Source organism: Glossina fuscipes, unplaced genomic scaffold (assembly GCF_014805625.2).
Source record: "Glossina fuscipes isolate IAEA_lab_2018 unplaced genomic scaffold, Yale_Gfus_2 0, whole genome shotgun sequence".
Lineage (NCBI taxonomy): Eukaryota > Metazoa > Arthropoda > Insecta > Diptera > Glossinidae > Glossina > Glossina fuscipes.
Genome location: NW_023998414.1, coordinates 44,257,586 through 44,279,683, shown reverse-complemented (window position 1 = coordinate 44,279,683; position 22,098 = coordinate 44,257,586). Strand labels below are relative to the sequence as shown.

General features: G+C 32.1%; 2 protein-coding genes across 5 annotated transcripts; one reads left to right on the top strand and one right to left on the bottom strand.

The window, feature by feature from the left end:
* Nucleotides 1-4,636: 4,636 nt before the first annotated feature.
* On the bottom strand, nt 4,637-20,131 carry LOC119635269 (tRNA (cytosine(34)-C(5))-methyltransferase). Of its 4 annotated transcripts, none has more exons than XM_038029983.1 (8): nt 19,933-20,131; nt 19,179-19,874; nt 18,979-19,121; nt 18,573-18,908; nt 17,864-18,507; nt 17,533-17,682; nt 17,366-17,473; nt 4,637-4,746 (listed from the first exon to the last, which is right to left on the bottom strand). In XM_038029983.1, the coding sequence occupies exons 1-8, from the start codon at nt 19,987-19,989 to the stop codon at nt 4,652-4,654; spliced, it is 2,229 nt and encodes a 742-aa protein (XP_037885911.1). In that variant the 5' UTR covers nt 19,990-20,131; the 3' UTR covers nt 4,637-4,651. The 4 variants fall into 4 exon arrangements, with proteins under 4 accessions (XP_037885911.1, XP_037885938.1, XP_037885919.1 ...); XM_038030010.1 differs by lacking the exon at nt 4,637-4,746 and adding an exon at nt 16,272-16,933 and having other exon boundaries at nt 19,933-20,125; XM_038029991.1 differs by lacking the exon at nt 4,637-4,746 and adding an exon at nt 17,225-17,312 and having other exon boundaries at nt 19,933-20,126.
* On the top strand, nt 10,968-15,070 carry LOC119635262 (probable serine/threonine-protein kinase DDB_G0282963). The gene is made up of 4 exons (XM_038029969.1): nt 10,968-11,289; nt 11,348-11,449; nt 11,512-11,912; nt 11,967-15,070. The coding sequence occupies exons 1-4, from the start codon at nt 11,188-11,190 to the stop codon at nt 14,095-14,097; spliced, it is 2,736 nt and encodes a 911-aa protein (XP_037885897.1). The 5' UTR covers nt 10,968-11,187; the 3' UTR covers nt 14,098-15,070.
* Nucleotides 20,132-22,098: the final 1,967 nt, after the last annotated feature.

Genomic DNA, 22,098 nt, shown 5'->3' with positions numbered 1-22,098 from the left:
TTCCCCCTAATATTTGAACATGACTCATTAATTTATAGTCGTGTGTTAATAAGTATAAATCTGCCAAAAAATTGGATAGGCTATCATAATATTCTAAATTTAAGTATTTTTCAGAGGGTACAAAAAAGGGAAAATAAGACAAAAAGACAAAATAAATTATTTCTAATATAATACATAAGCATAATTGAAGATAAAGGAGTTTTGAAATGAACCCTAATATGCCAACTAATATGCTGCCCCCAAATGCAGTACACACAGGCGTTTATATATGCGTGTATGTATGATTTGTGTAATTATATTTGTGTCCTTACCATTTTGTTCTCATGTTTTTAATTTTTTAACTCGAGTAGTTTCGTGAGAAGCTATTTCTGAAAAGAGAAACATGGATGTATGAGTAACTAAACAATAAACTCTTTTTCTTTTATGCAGAAATTAAGAAAATAGAGTGTTTATGGGAAAATTTTTAAAAAAGGAAATAAACCAAAATTCAATTTATTAATTATACGCTTTGTCCTTCTTCTTCGGAAATTTACAAACATGCAAAAGCAATTATACGTTCTGGTTTACTTACATTTATAAAAAACCAAAAGTCTTTTGTACACTCATGAGATAAACTCATCATAAATTTACTTTTTCGCATCAAAATGCGTGTAACAATTCTTAAAAAATCTTATATACAACGAAAAAATTATATAAAAATCCTTTTGAAATAATTTATATATATATCTATCATATTTCAATCCTATTTTTTATTATACAACTTAAAAAAAAGAAAGTTATGTATATAAAAAAAAAAAAAAAATATATATATATATATATATATATATATATATATATATATATATATAAAAAATAATTTTTTTATTATGTTTAAATAAAGGATCTTTGAAACAAATATAAACAAAACTGCGGCAATAATTGGAGACTGAAATACAACACTGACATATTTTTTTTATTATTCGCCGTTCTGTTTTGTTCGGAATATCGTTTATACTTTAATTTCTCAAAGCTTCTTTTTCCCACGTTTTTGCAGCACGCAACCAAATGATACCTTAACTTAACCATATAAATGTAATTTACCAATAATCAGTGTACCCATGTCTGTCTGTCTGTCCGTTTTGACAAATCTCAAAGATATATGAGCTACAACCGTAAACTAGGGTGGTAACCAAGAGATGGAGGCAAACTATTCTGTTTAGTGAATAACATCAAGATGCACTAATGAGCTGCAACTACTCTCTGTGCGAACTTGTTTTATCAAAATTAAAAAACAAACAATTATGTTCCAAATTTAAAATAAATTTGTCTCATCCCATGGGTCTTAAATCTTTTCACTTTTTAAATTCCTTCGCTCATTGCAAAAATTTATTTTACAATTAAAATATTACTTACCTTTTTATTATTCAAAATTTCCTTTATGGAAACATGATTTTTAAGAACGTCTATTAACATATTTGAAGTTTTTTTTATATTTAGGTTTATATTTATATTTATTGTTCATAGAACGATTTTTCTCTGTGTGATAGTAGCTTTTAATTAAAAATCGTTCCTGAACAATAAATTAGCTGTAATCATTACATTATTATATTATTTGTATTTTTTTTTTTCAATTTAATTTATATTTTTACCTTACGAAACGAACAAAAAAAACATAAATAGAAAAACAAAGAGATAAATATTAATAGTTTTTATTTTTTTACTACATTATTACTATTATATGATATTAACGAATTAATATTTAACTTTTTCATTTTTTAGGCTTTGATAAAAAAAAAAATCTTAAAATCAACAAAGCATTATACATCTTTTTTTAATTATAAAACTCTATATACTCTATATATATATATATATTTTTTTTTTAATGTAATTTATAAAAAATGACACAGCAACAACAAAAATTGCAAAAACTGGAAAAGTAAACAAAAAGAAATGTAGTTTGTATTTTCTTTTTTTATCTTGACTTGTGACATGTTTTCAAGCCACTATCACTGTTCCCTTCTGTTTGTAGCAAAACACACACACACGGACAAATACACAAATAGCAACCTAGCAGACGCATCCGATAAAACTGTTATATTCAAGTAGTTGGTCTGTCGACAGCAAGTGAAAGGCCTATTGAAATTTTCAATTGTAGAGTTCATTATAAATGTTAACCAAAATCATCTAGAAGCTCAGTGTAGAAAAATGAATTAACGCACTTACGATTTTCACATGCTAGACTAAAGAAAGATTGTCATCCGAGTTTTATTTTTTTATAATCCGCCGCAATATAAATATAAAGCGTCAAGATCGATTGGGCGTGAAAAAAATGGTTCATATCCTTATTGACTTGTTTGTAAGGTCCTTGGCTGCTTGGCATAAGAGCCAGTTTTGTAAGATGTCTAAAACCTCTTAACCTAAATAAGTTTTCTGTAGCTCGAGAGTAAGCAGCGATAGAATAAAATCCGTAAGCACATTTAAATAGCTCCATAGTGGAGAAATCTCAAAGCATTGAAAATACCAAATTAAACTTTACGAAGCTACAAGGAGCGCAATCATGAATTTCGAAAATATTATTGCCAATCATTTGCAAACTGAAACCTTGGTACCAGGTATTTAAAGGCTCAATATGGAAAGAAATCTTAATGCGTCCACTTACAAAGCAAGAAATCGTTGAGTCTATTGACATAGGATACATCAAAAATTCGCGCTTAAGCGGACATTATTTTTATAGTTGATTTTCTTCTAAATAGTTTCGTTTGACTCTTCACGTTCACAATTTAACCACAATTTTAAATCCACTTGATTTCAATTGTTTTGTTATAAATGCAGTAAAAATGCTACAATAAGAATTTATAATGTGAATGGATCTTAATAACATAAAATCTTCAGACAACATTTATTAGAATTCATAGAAAAGCTTCGCGCACTTCCACGAGTCAATGGCTTTGTTTTCCATAGGTTTTTTTTGCAATTATTAAAGTATCTGCATTAAATTTTCATTCTACAGCAGTGTTTGTAACCTTTTTTGGCCTTTATGACGTATGAATTGCTGTCAGAACTTTAAAATTTATCTTATTTTCCCGAAATGTCGTAATAGACTAATAATAGATTAATTTTTAATTAATTGAATTAAATAAAGGAAAAAAGTATAAAAGACGAAGCTTGTCTAAACGAACATAATGAAATATCAAACAAAGTATGGCAAATTAAAATAAACGTATTATACTTACATGTAAAAGCAAAATCACAGAGGAACGATTAAAAAATTGACTTAAAGTTAATATGAAAAATTCAGAAAATTTTTATATATAAATTTAATTAAAAAAACTACCTCAATTTTTTTCGTTTTAATATATGCATATATATTTTTGTGTGTATATAAAATTATACATCAATACTTATATACACAATTTATATAAAGTTTAAAACAAAATAAATAAATCACAAGTCGATAACGATTAATCTAAAATTGAATTCTCCGTCATTACGAAATACTTTTTCCGTTCTCCTCCTTTTATTTAAATATTTTCTTATAATGAATATAATGAAAATCCTAAAAGGATATATATATCCATTATTAACTTTCCTATAGTTACTACCAAATTTGTAATAAAAAAAAAGAAACAAAAAAAAAAAAAAACAACCAATTCAAGTGACAAAACAAAAAAAAATAAACAAATAAATAATTAATATGATAAAGAGGAGGAGAAAATAGAAAATAGTTAAAAATATCGAATTGATTGATATTCTCGCCAAATCTATTATAATAATCATCCAAAGAAGCAAAGGAGCAAATGAGCAAAAAACAAAACAATATGATATATATAAAAATTGGTGTTTATATAAAACTGAAATATATATGAACCGCTATAAATATTTGTCTTATGAAACAATAAAAAGTGTTTACACAACACAGTACAGTTATATTCCTGCAATTTATGCCATAAATTAACTACATTTACTTATATATGTAAAAAAAAGAAAATCGAATGCTAATGGGTCCTAACTATTTCCGTATATTCCTTTGAAGCCAATCAAAACAAAACAAAAACCATTGCAATAAACACAAAAAATGAAATAATCAAATATTATCTACATCGCATTTTATATTTAGTATTGTATTGTAAGAATTTATTATATGTCAACAACAAGAAACAAAAAAAGAAAAAATCCTTATTTAATTTACTATTATTAAACAAAAGTCTACAAATGCGTATAACAAATTCAAAAAACCAATAATAATAATACATTTTTTCAATGTAAATCTCGTAAGTCACATGTAATGAAATCGTAATATATATTAATAAAAGAAATGGAAATATACGAAGCTTGCTTTTAAAAGTTATACAAACGAATATTAAGCCAGAATGGGGTTACGTTCATTTTAGGCCACATTTTGTTTTATTTTTTTTTGTTAATTTTCTTAAAAATTATCAGTATCAAATAAAATATAAAAATATATTCATGATTAATCGCTGTTTTCGACGATTTTTTTAAAATTTGACGAATTTAAAATAAGTATAGTAGTGCTTCATTTTTATTTGTTCGTCTGTACCTTTTCTTCATATCAGCAAATACAACAATTTTTGCGCAGGGCTGTAATTTCCGATTTTGTATCTTTTTTATTGTTTCTTTAATTAGATATACAGAATACATAATATATTATTTCTTAGAAAATTCCGCAGCGCAGGAAGTAAATGGGTTCGTCAATAGGTGCAATCATATCCATGTCTATTATGTGTATTCTAGAGCGTAGAGCCTCAACTGAAAAGTTCAAATTGCTTGCCAAAAAAGCAAGTAAAAATTAATATATGCAACAAATCCAAATTCAGTGAAATTTGATAAAGTGTCGAAAACGTATGTACATATGTACGTATCCCTTACCAAAATGAATTAATTTAATTTACAACAATTTTCAATATATACATAGTACATTCCTATATACGCAATGAATATACAATTCAATTCAGAATGTACAAATATAGATTACATATATAAGTAAAAGACAAGAAATTTAAATCTAAATCCGTTCAAATGAGCAGAAGCTTCCTCAAAATACCAATAATCCCCACAAGATCTAGTTTTTGAGATGCCGAAGGCATATACTTATTTCTACCAGAGGAGAACATTTTGATTCTCTTTTTTTGTCATCTGAGCAAAGTCGCGAAAAAAAGATAAATATTTGAAATATAATGTAAATACTTCTTCATCGGTTTAGAATGTGAGGTTAAAAATTAGGCATGAACTATTTATTTGCTAGCCCATAATAAGGAAAAAACTGCAATAATCTTGGAAAAAGTCCGACATCTTTTTTATATCTATCTCTATAATTATCGATCCCGTGAACATATTTCTGAAAACTTGTCGCCCTGTCTGATACAAATAGGTATATGGAAAACGTCGGCAGTTCTAATGTTAATATGATTAAATTATAAATTTTAATTTTTACTTTATCTGTAGTAAAGATAAAATTGTCATACAATATATATATTAGCTATGTTCGATGAAAATTGAAAATTAGCAAAAATTAAAAATAACTTTTTTGAACCGTATATTGTCTTATGTCTTTGCATTCCGCACTGTGCCGTCGTTCAAAGATCTTTCTAAACTCTACATGCTCATTCAAATATTTGTGAGATTAGGTCCGGATTAATCCAAAGAGGCTAGAAGAGGGTAGATGTTATTTAAAACTTTGCAGAACATCATCGCAAATTGTATTTAAGAACATTTTACACACTCTTTTCGATTCCTCTCTTTCAATATCAAGAATCAAGTATTTTCATCTTAAGCAAGTACTACTCTCTTAAAAACCAGGCACTCATGTCAAATTTCGCTCTGATGTGTTTTTGCTAATCATTTTACAACTAAATTCGGGCCAGTCTTTTTTCAGTCAAGCTAAGTCAGTCGTTTCCATTAATCTCCAGTTGCTTAAGGCGTCTCTATCTTATGACGTCACCAGGTAAAGTATCAAAACTCGTGTGTGCGGCAAAGTTATTTATCAGATGCGACTTTTACAATATAATGAACATAATGATTAGTTAGAGAAGTAAGACTGTCACAAGCTGCAAACTTGCCAGCATGGATTCATTTCATAAAGGTATTTTTAACGCTCCGAAAAAAAGTTCAAAATTTTTACTTCCAGAAGTATCAAAATTACTAATGTAAATTGCTAATTTTAATCAATCTGATCAATATGTTCATCAATCGCAAATACGTCCAAGGATAAAAGATCGCGTATATTCAACTCAATTCGAACTTTTTGTTTTAATCTAAATCATTTTATTAATTTAACTACAGTGTATAGGAACGCATTTATACATTTATAAAATATTATACAAAACCTACAAGATCTTCCTGTATTATTTATAATATCATCTGATTACGGTCAAAAACTTTTTTTATCTAATATTATCAGTAAGACAAAGGCGCGATTAAGTCGAAATTGCGATTCGACTGTCGGAGGCACAAATATGTTTCGCTATTAAAAATCAATTCAAAAACCGCAGCACAGCAAACTTTTCAAACTTTTGTCGAATTTTACATTGTCCGCAAAAATGGTTTTTGCCAACTTGACCCTAGTATCCCTCTCGCAATTTATGCTATAAACAAAATTTGTCTTATTTTGTTCTTGGAAAAGTTTACTGGCAATTTTATATTCAAAATTTCGCAGCAACTGTTAAAATCTTCTTGCACATTTCATATATTCGATTTTCTATCTTCTACTCAGGAACTTGCTTGTAATATACACCTGTTGGCCCAACGAAAGGTTCCTTATATTACATTTATTAAAATAAATAAATAAAAATATGCAAAATGACCAATTCGGATTAACTGTAAAATTAAAGCAATTGTTATATTTTTTTCGCCTCTCCTTCTCCTTTTCTTCTTTTCTCTTGAACATTTAATCATCGTGTAATTCGTCAACGAGGCATGAACACTATCAAAGAAAGCAACCATGGGAAGGCGTGACATTTCGTTTAACTAATGTCATTATATGTTCTCAAATTCTTTTAAAGAAAAATGTTCTCCCTGAGTTTAGATGAAAATAAACCTTGCTGTCAAAGAGAACTTCCTACGGTTTTTCAAGCATTTGTTGAGTTATTTTGTTTTTATACCCATTCATACAAATAACAGCTGGTGTAACACTTTTACTTCTTTAGAAAGATACTTAAATCACGTATTCGACTATTCACTCACATTCTGGATATTAGCGACTTTTATTTGGATATGCATTAACCAACGGGATCAAGCTTCTTTTTCAAACGTAGCAAAACTTTTTAAATTCCCAAATGATGCTATATTATTTTATATAGTTTATAGCGAACTTCGATTTTGCCAGACGTTTAAATTCCTAAACAATATTATTGTTAATCAGAACAAGATTGACAAAGGCGGAGATTACGCTATATGTACATCATTGATTTAAAAAATCCCAAGAATTTTTATTGAGATCCGACAATTTATATAATAAAATATCATTAAAATTTAATCACATTTATCTAAAATTTTAGAGCTATTTTGAAGGCTCCCTTAAAATGAAGAGAATATTTTAAACCACGTTGAATAATTCCATGCATGTGAAATAGAAAGTAAATTTTCCGACTGCCACCAAAGAATATGTTTGTTTAACGATACAATCGTTACATCTGGAAACATCACTTTGTTAATGGTGCGCATTATATCAAACGACAGAAATCAAGACAGAAAACAAAAAGCTTTTATTCATATATCTGGGTCTGTTGCGTAGATCAGTCACAAAATTAGTGACGATCCATCTGCAAAGAATCTCTCCGTAACGAAATAACTCAAGTTATCTTCAAAAAAATAAACATCCATTTTTCCCATAAACCTATAATAATTTTGCACAATGTTCAAAATTAGTTTCTAAGATAATAGTAGTCCCAAGAGTGAATTGAAGCAAGTCAAATTATTTTGCGCAATTTCGCAACGCATATATCAAATAACTACAAACCCTAGTTCTGTATAGCAAATCTACTATCGTAGTAGATCGAAAACAAAACCCAAATTCGTAGTGAGATTTAATAAGGAAGAATATTGAAGAATAAGTGTTGTCTCCTAAACAATATTTAGAGAACAATTCCATGGCCAGACAGACGTAGAAAAAATGCTACTTTGCCGTTAAAATAATTTGAAGTAAGTGGCCTGATCTAGTTAGCCCATTTATATATACTTTCGTACATAAGTTCAAAGTCCCCAAACATGTTCACAATTTATCGAAAAAGTTTGATATTCTTTATCAATGTATGAACAGTTGCGTTTAGCCAACTGATTCGCCTATTCCTGATTACATATTTTAGAAAAAGGTGAAGATTTTCAAAGATGCTTCCCAAGGTGGAAATAAATCTTACATTTGTTCTTTTTACATTAAAGAATTGCAAACGAAGATGTAATATGTTGGACTCGAAACGCATTTATTTGGTAAATGTCATCAAATATGCTTTTTTTGAAAAAATGTTAATTTTATAATTTGATCTCAACTGTTCGCGGCCCATTTGTCCATACGAACCATCGGTTGTGTTGCACAAGTAAACGTTAAGCGCAACCACATTGTTTGCCTTATGCGTTGTGCATAGGTCGAAATATCAATATAAAATTGATTGTGTGTATTTAAACGCAATTGAAGATATGGCTTGCATTGCGTTGTTGTAAGTTTTTGGCAAACTTTTAAAATTTTTGTGTTCGTGATTTTTAAGAATCAAAACGCACACTGATGTTTTGGGAGATGAACTATGCTTTGATAAGAAGCATAGATGTGCCGAAACTCTCACCTCCCAGTGGTGATCCCCGGGCAACGGCTTCGGCCGGCTAAGAAGAGTTTAAGGTTTTGGGCTGCTAACTCGGCGACGAGTTTCTGATAGATGGTGGAGGAGTTGGCTGGAAGAAGAGCTCTTACTCAATAAGCTAGTTACTACCGAGGAAATATATTGAATGGTATTTAAGTACAATGAAGGTAGTAATCTAGCGAGTGCATAGTAGAGTGCATTAGACTAGTCTACCATGTTCAGTGCAAGACCCGAGACCTATATATCTTGAAGAAAAGTAGTTCACTTGGTGCTAGCAACCAGGAAAGTATGGAGGATCCGAAGCAAGTACGGTTATTTTTAACAACCGCCCAAAGTATGCCATAAGGCTTTGCAAAATAAACTGGGAGCCACGGGGGTCAGGAAGCTCGCCTCACAAAGCCACGTATGCCTGCGAGTATATGATGGACTTTGTCCTTAAGTCGTAATAAATAAATAAATTAATTATACTATTAATGCAAAAAGGAATTGACGGACGGCCTTCCCTTTGGCCGATTGATAGAAAATGTCTAGTAAATTAATTAATACATGCAAAAATGGAAAAGGGATATGACGAATAAGTTTTCCCCTTTTACCTATTTTTTACTTTCGAACACATGTCACGGATGCCTGCGGGTAATGGTGGTAATTGATCAACAGCACAGTGGAAGCCTTATGGCGGAAGCAGTCAGTTGATCAATTTGTGAGTCCTGACTGCTTGGGTGCGGCCCTTCGGGGAGTACTCGTGGTGGTTGTGGTTGGCGAGTTCCTAGCTAAAATGGAACAATTGAGTGCAGCTAGGCCTCGCCATTCACCAGAGTGGGGTTTATTGTTCCATACACAATAAACTGTTCTGGACTCTGGTGCTGTTTAGGCCCCTACTCTGTGGGGATTGTCTAACTCGCCAGGGGGCGTAGTACGCTTAAAAGTGGTTTGGGCCACCGTGGGGTTAAGCCTTACAGGCAGGAACCCACGTTAAACCCTTGCCACAAATTCTGCTGTTTATACAAATAAAATCAAATGGTTTTATATGCTGTGAAAAACAACCAAGAAGGAAAAAAATTAAATAAAACTAAAAAGTAAACTAAAAAATAATTATATGATTAAAACGCAAAAATCATATTGCGAAGCCATTGTTCGTTCTATTATGTTTTCACTTCATCAGTGTTAATGCAAACAAGCGCTAATCATATAAATTTGCCTTAATAACGCACGCAAGCTGTGTTGATTCGATCACCCCATAACTCAAACAATCTGTTATGTTTTAGCGTGTTAGCGTTAAGTTTGTTATATTTGTGTATTTTTTTATTTATACGTAAACGATTATAGTCTTATGCGTTTGTACCAACGTAAAACGCAATGCAGGCTGTGTATTAACTCCGCAATCAAGTTTATTTTGACAGTTAGTGCGTAAATCAGAAAGCAAAAAACAGTCAAGTCAACACAATGATTCGTTATTCCTTTTTTCGGGTTAATAATTCCCAAATGGTAAGCGCAACAGGGAACAGCGTTAATATATTAGTTGATAAGAAAGAATAAGGAAATCGATGTAAATCTATATATAAACACAAACATATGGTTTGGAGAGTAAAACAAAAAATCAATGTATCTTTAAACAATAAATGCATTGAAAAAGATGTATAAGAAAATTCATGTGAAATAAACTTAGACCTTTCATTGACTAACGGAATAAAAAATGAAGAAAATTGACATTCAAAGAGTGCGCATGGACAAGGATTTTATTAACGCATTAAAATAAAGTAAAGGAATTGCTTTCATTACTTGAATTTGGCAAATATACTTAAAGTTCAAAATAAATCGCCCTTATTACTTTTCTTTCCATCCTTATAAAATACAAAGTAAAAATTGAAATAACATAGAAGATTTAAATTATCATAAAATAAGCATAAATTAGATACATTATATCAAAATATAAAGATTACATCTCTATTTCTTCGTGTGCGCTATTTTCTTTTTGTTTTATTTGCGTTTATAAATGCAAAACCATATGATTTGCCAATTACCACACGGTCTCATACAAAGTTAGCAAGTTGAAATCCGATCCCAATAATAAGAATAACGCATCTTTAAGGTTACGCGCTCATTCTAGTCTCCAACGCCTTACGCAACCATTGTCTAAGCAAATATTTCTTGTATTAGCAATGCAACCCTAAACCCTAAATACCTAATACTCCAGAAAATTCGTAATACCATTTACTTTTGTTTTACTACGTAATAAAAGCATTTATGCGAAGAAATCAAACAACGGTGAAAGCGCGCTGAAAAAGAGAATAGTCAAGAGATAGTTGAGTTGGCGTTGAAATGCCTATCTTTATATCTTCAAAACAGTTGCCTACGACTTTCGGTCAAATATTGTAAATATTATTTCCAGCAAACAAAAAAGATGTCTGACTGCGTATTGTGTAAATCAAGTAAAAAAGATGAGCTGCTATACGGAAAATTTGTTGCTACATCAAGTGGCATCAGCGCTCATACCTTTTGTCTGGTAATACTACTCGAGCCGAAGTTTTGTAGGTGAATTAAAATATTTTATATATTTCTAGTACTTTGCCTCAAATTTGGCACAGAATGGTCGCGACCATCAAGGACTTTATGGTTTTCTGCAGCGTGATATACGGAATGAAGTTTGTCGGATACGCCAATTGGTTGGTTGATTACACAAGAAAGTTTCTTAGTTCTTCCTAAACTAATAATTTCGCATTTACAGACGTGCTGTTATTGCAAGAAGCGTTCGGCCGGTATAGGTTGCTGCAAGGAAAAATGCAAAAGTAGTTTTCATTTTATTTGTGGTTTGGAAAATGGAGCGGAAAATCAATTTTGTGAGTCGTTTCGCTCCTATTGTCATAAACATCGAACAAGCGTTAATTGCAAGCCACCTACATATCGCGAATCATGCTGCATCTGTTACAATAGCTTGCGTAAGAAAAACGAAGTCTTTAACAGCTCACTGCACTTAAAAGCTCCGTGTTGTACGAATGGTTGGTTTCATAAACTGTGCCTTCAAAAATTTGCCGCAACTTCCGGATATTTCTTCAAATGTCCTTTATGCAATAATACTAAATTATTTCGAGAAAAATTGAAATACCAAGGAATTTTTATTCCAGACCAGTAAGCGGAAAAAATCTGAAATTTCGAAAAAAATATAATTATTTTGCTTTGTAGAGATGCTGCCTGGGAAATTGAACCTAATGCCTATGCTGACCTTTTAGAAAGACCTAGTAAATGCGTTGTTGTTGAATGTAAAAGTAAGATAGGACGACAAGGCAATTCAATCCGAAATCCATTAATATTTTGCAATACCTGTGGCTCGAAAGCAATACATAAATATTGCCTTTTGAACGGTGGAGGGAAAGAATTTCAGTGCAATGATTGTACGCCTATATTACAAACCTTGGACTCTTCTAAGAAAATTAGTCCACAACAACAAGATTCTGATGGCAGTGATTTCGAGATCGATATTTGTGAAATTAGTGACGAGAAAGACAAATTAAAAGAAAATAATGAAACAACAGAAGACGTCCAAGCCACTACTTCACAAAATATAATTTCACGCAGTAGTTTTCGGAATTGTAAAGCAAACTACGCACTTCAGACTGCAAACGATGATGAAGATTGCAAAGGAAATATTTATATAACAACAAATTTGAATGATAAAAATAAATATTTTGAAAATACGCCTAATGACGAGCAGTGTGAAAATGCATATGCTACAACTCCGGAAAAAGAAATTTTGCAAAAGAGCTTTCGAAAATATAAGAAGAATAAATTTTTAAGGGTCTCTAGTGATGTTGAATCAGACGAGTCTACATCAATAACAAGGAGGACAGTTCAAAAATCTTCGCACAACCCCACTGATTGCCAGAAAACCGGAATTAATTTAAACGGTGCCAATGAAATGACGCAGGCAATCAATGGTGAAATACTGGGAAATGTCTTTACAACAGCAACAAATATGAATAGTAAAAATAAATATTTTGAAAACACGCCTGATGACAAGGTGTGTAAAAATGCATATGTTACAATTTCGGACGAGGAAATTTTACAAAAAAGCTTTCGAAAATATAAGAAAAATGAATTTTTAAGGATTTCTAGTGATGTTGAATCAGAAGCAGAAGAGTTTACGTCAATAACAAAGAGGAAATTTCAAAAATCTTCCCACAACCCCACTGATGGCCAGAAAACCGGAATTAACTTAAAAGGAGCCAATCAAAGGACGCAGGCAATCAATGGTGAAATACTGGGAAATGTCTTCACAACAGCAACAAATTTGAATAGTAAAAATAAATATTTTGAAAACACGCCTGATGAAAAGGTGTGTCAAAATTCATATGTTACAACGTCGGACGAAGAAATTGTGCAAAAGAGCTTTCGAAAATATAAGAAGAATGAATTTTTAAGAATCTCTAGTGATGTTGAATTAGAACCAGAAGAGTCTACATCAGTAACAAAGAGGACATTTGAAAAATCTTCGCACAACCCCACTAGTGGGCAAAGAAACGAAAACATTCCTATAAATAATTCGTGCCGTCCGCTAAGACTCAGAGCCAAATCGGTATTAATCTCCAAACAAGAACAAATGGAAAGAGAAAAGGGTAGACTGAATCAAGAAAAATTTTCAGCATCTACAATGCCTTTATCAGATAATCATCGCCGGACAACACAAAGGAACAAGAGAAGATCAACCGATCTAGACAAGACAGGAAACCAAAATAAGAACAGTATTGGACGAGATTCATGTTTCGAACGATCCATTGCACCTTGCATAGCCAATAGAACGAGGAAACAATCACTAAACATGGCTAAATTTAAAAACGAAGGCTCGAAAGGAGATGAACAACGGGGTTGGGCTTCATCATCTTCGTTAGACGTCTCTTGCATAGCCAAAAGGACGCGGCTTAGTCTTCAAAAATCATCTAAAACTAAAAGCGTAAGTGTATGTAACGTAGAGTATTCCAACAATAAAGACTCAGAATCATCAGATGGGATAAGTGAAGTTTATGATATTGAAAGTGAATATGAGATGGAAGCTGAAAGCATTACCTCAACGGATTCCTATTCTATAAGAAGTCCCAGGGACATGCAAAATTTGTCATTTATTGCTGCGCGTGTTAAAAACCGAAGGTCTTCTTCAATCAATACTTCCAATGACAATAACAATAATAATAAAGGTTTGACAAAGCGTTTTAAAGAGGATAGATATAGGCACGAATCATCCTTATCGTCAACTTCAAATATATTACAAACAAAAGGTTCGAACGGTATTCATAGCTTTAAACGCCATTTGCGCCCTTAATGCCAAGAAAGCCGCTCAAGGATTGAATTGAATTATACCCGTTGATCGCTTTGCATCTTGATTGCATCCGATTACCAATAGAAGATAGATTCGGTTTTGAACCCTTGGAGGGTTCGTGCAGAAATCGTGGTAATAAGAAATTCTTAAAAGGCGATTGTATGAATCAATAATTGTAAACCAATTTTTAACATAGGTTCGTAAACCATTTTTTAACACAATTTTGTAAACCACTACTGTTCTCTTTAAAAATCACTCGTTCTGAAATAAAAGAGAGGCGACGAAAATCTGTAAAAAGAATAACTCAGTAAAGTAAAGATTGAAAGGTAAAATAAATCTATTGTATAGATAGCTATGTGTATTTTTCCCATTAACTTGACTTAGGTTTATAAAGCTTTTGTTTTTTTTTTTTCTAATTAAAAGGTCTAACGACTTATCAAGATTTAAGCTTATTTCAACAAAATCGATAACAACCAGAAAAAACTAGTTTTAATTGCTTTTTTATAACAACAACAAATTAAAAAGCTTTTTGCAAGGAAAGCGGAACACAAAGAATGGATAGAAAGATTTGTAGAATGTATGTGTGAAAAATACAAGATATGAAATATATCTCTCAAAATGTAGGGAAAATTTTTCGTACAATAATTTGTCTACAAAAGTAGTAGCTTTTATCTACGAAGTCACTTTATTTCTTCTACATTTTATTTGTTGATTGAGTGCCAATTCTTTTCGGCTTTTGCGCTTTTTAATAGAAAAGGGAGACATTTTAGTAACGAGGTTTATATTAGAAAAGCAGTTATCCGGAACTACATAAGAGATGTGCAGAAAAGTAATTTTACTCCCAGAAATAGAATTTTATTCTCAAGCAAAGCCAAAAAGCATCTCCATAAATTTCACTCTAAGAATCTCAGGCAAAAAAAAAACTGAACATTCAATCTAAATTTTTTTAAGTTTAAGATTTTTCCTTTTTTTAAATATTTTTATGTACTTATTTTATGCAATTATTAATACAGTCAAACCTGTTTTTGTGCGGTATTTTTTATGCGCTTTTTTTTTTGTGCGGTATGTGAATATCGACACATTGAATTTCGCCGAGAGGTTAGGTCAATCTGAACTGTGTTGGCATCACTTTTTTTGCTATCAGTGTGTATGTACACATTGCAACAGCCATTTTCATACCTATTGCATCAAGTCTATGAAGCTTCCTTTTGAGTTTTGCAAACGTTTTGACGAAATGAGCCCGACCTAATCCTTCAGTGGAGGTTATCCAAAATCTCACTCGGCTTGCTTAAAAGTTACAGACACTTACACAAAGTTAAATATTTGCAAATCGTCGAAAGAAATAGATAGACAGATAGATGCGTCACAAGCCATAGGAAATCTTAATGAACGTGGACACTGAAACCGACTTGACAGCTCATTTGCACTTTTAAGTCTTCAGCTTTGACGTTACTCTCATAAACTTCATATTTATCTAATACATAGTTCTACAAAAACAACTAAGAACATTACAGTCGGCTCAGGCCGGCGATTAAATATCCTTCACCACATAGTGTAACAAGTTTTTATTTTTTTACAAATTATAGAACACAAAAATTATATTTTGTTTCTATATAAAGGTATATTTTTCATGTGCACGTTTATAAGGAAGCTGGCCCAAAACGCAACCTAACACAGTGCAAGTTTAATCCTTACATGGGGACAGGATTCAAAAGTAGTAGTAGATGGTCCAAATTTTGTAAGGTTCATTTCATTTTAGTTAATTGCTGACCTTTTAACCATTAAGACGCGTTTTGAACTACAACGAGTAGTATTGAATTATGTACATTTTGAAAATTTCTCCTTGTTTAAAATTAGAAATTAAAATTTTTTTAAATGTTTCAATGTGCAATTTAATTATTTATTTTGTTTGGAAAGCACTTTTTTTGCTATTTCGTAAAGCTTTGACATATTTTCTAAGTGACACTTTTTTTATGCGGTCCCTCTCTACCGCATAAAAAAAATTTTCTTTAATATGCTGTGAAAAATTATTTCTTATAGCTATTTATGAAGTTTTTGAATATTTTTTTTTGTGCGGTTTTTTTTCTGCGGTCCCTATCTACCGCACAAAAACAGGTTTGACTGTAATTAAACATTAAGGTGTAAATCATATATTTAAGAAGAAAACAAAGTTACATTAAGAAATAATATCAAACTTTCACGAACGAATCAAGTTAATAATTTTAAGTTTTTGTGTATGCAGGTAATAATACAATAATGGAACTACGAAAAATTAAACAAATGTATCCTTTTATGTGGTAGCTAAGTAAAGACAAGAAAAGTCAAAAGTTTTAACAAACATGACTTAAGGAATTCAGGAGCTATTTTCAATGGTGATCTAAGGTATGAGAAAATCAATTCATTGCAATATTTAAATATGGTTTTGGAGACTTTGCGCTTATATTTAATATTACCATTTTTGAATCGCTTCGACACCGAGAAATGCCCAAAGTGTTTTGATCTTGAAGGTTTCTCTGCAGAAAATAAAAAATCTCGCGTACAATTTTTACATTTTCAAAACAAATGGAAAATCTTCCAATTGTACAGTTAATCCCACGTAACGTATTCAAATGACTTTATAGCAATAAACAGGGCCCTGATATATATATGGGTTTTTTTTTTGTAGTTCTGGGCTTGTGTTTGGCACGCTCTAGTGTTGCAAGCATTACACCCTTTGGAATTGGATAGTAAAAACGAAAAATTTCTACACAAGAATATTCTTTGCATTATTCTTTGCCGAAAGCCTGTGTTGCTAGTGCTCAATGTCTTTTTTTTTAGTCTAAGAATTCAATTCATTAGTCTAAAATTAAAATAATAATAATAATAATAATCCTAAAAATCAGTTTTTATTCCATATATATGTTAGAAAGTCAGCTGGAATATGCACGTAGTTTTACAAACATTTCTCTTAAAGATTCCTTAGAGCTGAATTAGAAACATATATATATATATAAGCATATCTTAGGACGAATCTTGCACAAACTTTGTCGAGCGCTAAATTCAGTACATTTACAAGATTTTGGTTAATTTTCTTAGCCTCGTGTTCATAGATAAAACGAACCGGTTTCTAAGCCTGGTCTTCTTTCATTAACAAGCACAGTACATTTTAGCGGTGTGTTTCAATTACGGACGGACATGGCATGCTTGTTAAATATTTGTGGATATTTCAGCTGAAATAACTAATTTAGTATATTATGATTAGAAAAAATAAATATAAAATCAAACTAATCACTTTGTGCATCCTCTCCAAAACATTTAGTTTCGTCAGCAGGTAATTCTTCGAGACTTTTTTCAGCGGTCTTTAAGGCTTCTTCGCGAGCTTTTTCATATTTATTGATTTCTGTGAAAAGAAACCTATTTAAGAAACAGACATTGAAAATGTTTATTATTTAAACTTACCAAATTCGCTTGGGTTAACTCCCAGCAGGCGCATGATGTGCATGGTCTCATTTTTGTCAACATAAGCGCGAAGACTGGATGTACCTCGCCAACCAACCACGTTTAGCGTGAAACGTTGATCGGTATATTTAATAATACAGCTTCCAACACCTGTAAAACCCAAAGTTGAAAATTTTAAATATCGCAGTCTTAAGAAGACTCTTGCTCGAGTAGGACTCTAAATGGTATAAATTGAAAATTAATATTTAAAAACCAAGAAAAAGTTTAACTGAATAGTAGGAACGATGTTGTGGGGGGTATTAACACAGATTTTTTTGAATTAAAAACTTACTTAATTGTTGACACCGTTCTTGGGTGCTTTCCTGCAACAATGTTGTGGATGGAGGCTTGGTAGGATCCGTGCATTTTAATAACAATATAAGATCGTCTTTATTTATTTCAACACGTCTTTTTGGCCCCATAAATGCGTTAGTTGTTTGCAGACCTTCTTGAGCTAAACGGAATGGATAATCAGTGTGACGATTTTCACAGCGAGCGAAAGCCTTGACACCGGTATTAATGATTTTTATAGAATCCTCATTAAGCAAAACTAAATCTCTGATCAATTCCGAGCAATAGTAAACATTTTTTTTTTTCTCTGTAACGCACCGAGTTAACAGACAGCGATAGTTAAGAGAACAATCTAAATCGAAAAATTCTCGCATTTCTTTCCAATCGTGATCGTTTTCTTCAAAAAATACATATGGGTCTTCTTTATAGCCATGCAAACGACGACGTTTTCGCTGCGGCCCCCAAGGTATTAATTTCCCTTCGTCAATTTGTATATTTTCAGATGATTTTGGCGCGACTTCTACTTCAGCTTTTTTTGGAAATAAATGCTTAACGTCATTTATTTCGAATGGGAACTGACGTTTCTTACACAAGACGGCCACAAAGAAACCGCCTGTATCTTGAAAATGCGGTAAAATCCGTATACTTTATAGAAAATAAAGTAATTAAAGAAAAAACAAAACCCAAAAATCCAAACAAAACGAATCTACCATTTTTCTAGTCCTAAGTTTGCCATTTGGTCCTTGGGTAGAGGGAACATATTTGGGCGTATTATAGTGTGATATTTGTCTGGGACTTCTTTAAAGTTACTGTACACTTCATCAACTTCTTTAGAAGCCAATTTCCACTCGGTTAAGCCTGGCTTACATTTCAAGCCAGGCAGCAAATGTAAGGCATCCACGATTTCTAATGCACCTTGATACTCGCTTACTATTCTCTGAATTACAGCCTCGTTTTCTATGGGATTGAGGGAGCAAGTTGAATAAACTAAACGGCCGCCCACTTCAAGCATTTCAGCACCACGTCTGATTATTCGATATTGTATGCTATACATAATTAAGAAGAAATAACATTCATGTAAAAATAAGTTGAACGTTACTACATCTTAGACCAAACCCGTGCAAATTATAGGCTTGCGCCAAATTCCATTTTAACCATATGTCTGGATTTTTACGTAATGTGCCATCCCCAGAGCACGGTACGTCACAGAGGATTTTATTAAATTTCATTACAGCTTTCACGCCATTAGCTTCACTGTTCTATTAAATGAAGATATAAGTTACACATTGCTTTTGCCGTTATTTGTTTATAGTTACCATTAAGTTCGGAAAATAAGCGCTATCATGGTTTGTAACTAAAAAACAAGGCGAATTTAAACGTTTAGCTTGGTGCACTAACATATAACAGCGATTATTATCTACGTCATTGGCCAAAACAAAACCTGGGGGTATTTTAAATTTCTCTGGCTCCGCATGTAGAGCTTCAATAAGTTGAGCTGTTTTGGAGCCAGGCGCAGCGCACATATCTAGAACTTTATCTGTTGGCTTAACGTCCAAAACAATGGGTGGTATCATGGAAACCGCCTCTTGCCTACTTATTGCTCCTGCATTGGTTTCATTTATAAGAAAATTGTGTAAGCGATATAAAGGTTCGGAACGTCTGATATCTTTGCGGGTTAAATGCAATTGATGGGCTAAGCCACCAGGATACCAAGGGAGGCACAAAGGACGCTCTACTTGGTCTGCAGGCGTACCCCGCAACTCAGCTACTCCCCGAATATATTCGGCAAAAAGTTCGGTTTTTATGATATTCAATAAAGCTTTGGCCTCGTGCTTAAAGCCAGTAACACGAAAAGCGGATGGTAAGTTCTCGCGTATAGTGACTGAAAATTGCTGCCATTCTGCGGCGTCCGAACATATATTTTGAAGACGATAATATTTCTCAAATTTCTCATTATCGCGTTTGATTTCTTCATAAGGTTCCGTGCGACGATCAGTACCAGAAGCCAATTGCTGAAAATATAAAATAATGCAAGTCTTCAAGAGCTTTTCCTCATTAAAATTGAATTACCTCTTTCTTTTGACGTTTTTTGGCGGCAAAAGGATTTTGCTTGTTTTTACGACCCATTTTATTTGAAGGATTTAACAAACATCAATTTTCTCGTAAAAAAAAAACTAAATTTCCGCACGTGTAGATTATTATTAACGCATGTTTACAAATTAGAGAAATGCCAGTTTCATTTGTTCTTTTTAAAAAGGTGCTGCCATACTCTATTATTGCAATGAGTGACAAATGAAGAGTGAAATCATATAGTTCGATAATTCTGTAAAAATATTTATAGAAATTTAAATTATCTAAAATAATCTTTTTAAGTACAAGGGAAAAAAAAAGAAAAGAATTTTGTGAAAATAAACCAAAATAAAAACATTATTTGATATAAATCTTTAATGAATTCATTTTCGAGTCAAAAATTATTCTTTTGTTTGCAATTTTGTAAATTCTTTTTTAAAAATATATTTATTAAGTTTTTCGTTCAAATTTTTGGTGTTTTCCGGGATAACAGGTAAACCAACATCAGTTTTTCTCCGTATCGAGACACGGTCCGATCCGATTATTGCAAGCAGAGATGAATTTGAAAATTTTTATGTGAATGCTACTGAGAATAATAAAAGATCGAGGATGGCTGGGAATGAAACTGAAAGCGAAAGAGCAAAAGATGATGACACAATAGCGCTAAGTCGCCAAGTAATTAATAAGCCTTCTGTGTTGGGTGCTAAAGCCATTCCAAGTCATGAGATTAATTTTTATGACTGTATGTCGCAATGCAATTTCTTCGTTTTTGTTGAAACTTGTGAAAATGGCGAGGGCATGCGAATGAGCATAAATTCGGATTTTTTCTTTTATGATTACCTCAAATGTTTTAATATTAGTAGTGTTAAAGGCCTAAAAATGTTTAGCATGGGTAGGGCTAAATTACTGTTCAGCTCTGCTCTTAATGCTTGCAACATCATTAAAAACAACAAAACTTAAAGAGAAAAACTTAAAAGCATATATCCCGAGAACTTTCACGGGAAGATTCAGAATTACTCGCAATGTCCCTATTGAATATTATGGAAATGAGATCACTGAAAAAGCGGTGCCCGATATTCCTATTAAGTCTGCGGTTAGGCTTCGAAGAAGAAATCCTAACAACAAGGACTATTTTATTCCCACAACGTATATTAAAATTGGGTTCAAAAGGAAAACCTTCCCCAAATCGATCAAGTTCAACTTTTGCAAGCTCCCCCTGAATTGTTTCGAACCCACCTTAAAAGAAAGCAAAGTTTAGCAGATATGGGCATGTGTTCTGGTAAGCTAAGGAGAGCATTTGCTGAATTGTGGTAAATCTTCTAAGTGTATTGAAAACTGCGAACCGATGGGGTATCTGTCTTGCAGTTCAGGTGAACATAACACGCTACGCAAGTCTTTCCCAGAAAGCAAGAATTAAGTATCAACAACATTCTTTGCCACTGACGGTTCCGTTGAACATAATGTATCTAGTTTCTCAGTACTGAAGCGTCTTTATAAAATAGTCCAAAAAGTGAAAGTTGCGGAGGAACTTTCCACGAATTTTAATGTATTGCGTTTAATCAGACAGGCTATTATTGATGGTATCAAAATATTTGTCGTTTTTTCTGAGAGTAAGTCAGCTTTACTTCTAATAAACGAAAGATGATCAATATGTGTTTGCTGTACATAGGGCGTTATGTACATCTCAAGTGGGTGACTGTCACCTTGTTTGGATACCTCGTCACTGCGGCTTTTTTATTTTCAATGAAAAAGCTGATTTTCATGCAAAAAGGGCTCAAGTTGAAGGGACAATTTCGTCCATCAAATAACTTCCAATGAAGCAATACGTGCAACTCGCAAGCACATCTTTCAACACGTAAATGATGAATTTAAAGAGATCGCGCGTATTAAATCCAATCGCCTCTTCTATAAAATAAATCCCACATTTCAATTTTGAGAGGCTTCTTTTAACTTTTGGGAAATCAAAATTCTTTACAGACTCATGAATGATCACACTTATGATAAAGTATATTTAAAAATGAGTCATGCTATACCACGCGATATTTGTGAAGTTTGCAATATTAGCGAGTCTGCTGACCATCTAATTTTCACTGGCTTGATGGTATTAGTCATTAAGTGATGATTTTCTGAAAAAATTTACATTGCCTAACCGTAATATTATTATTC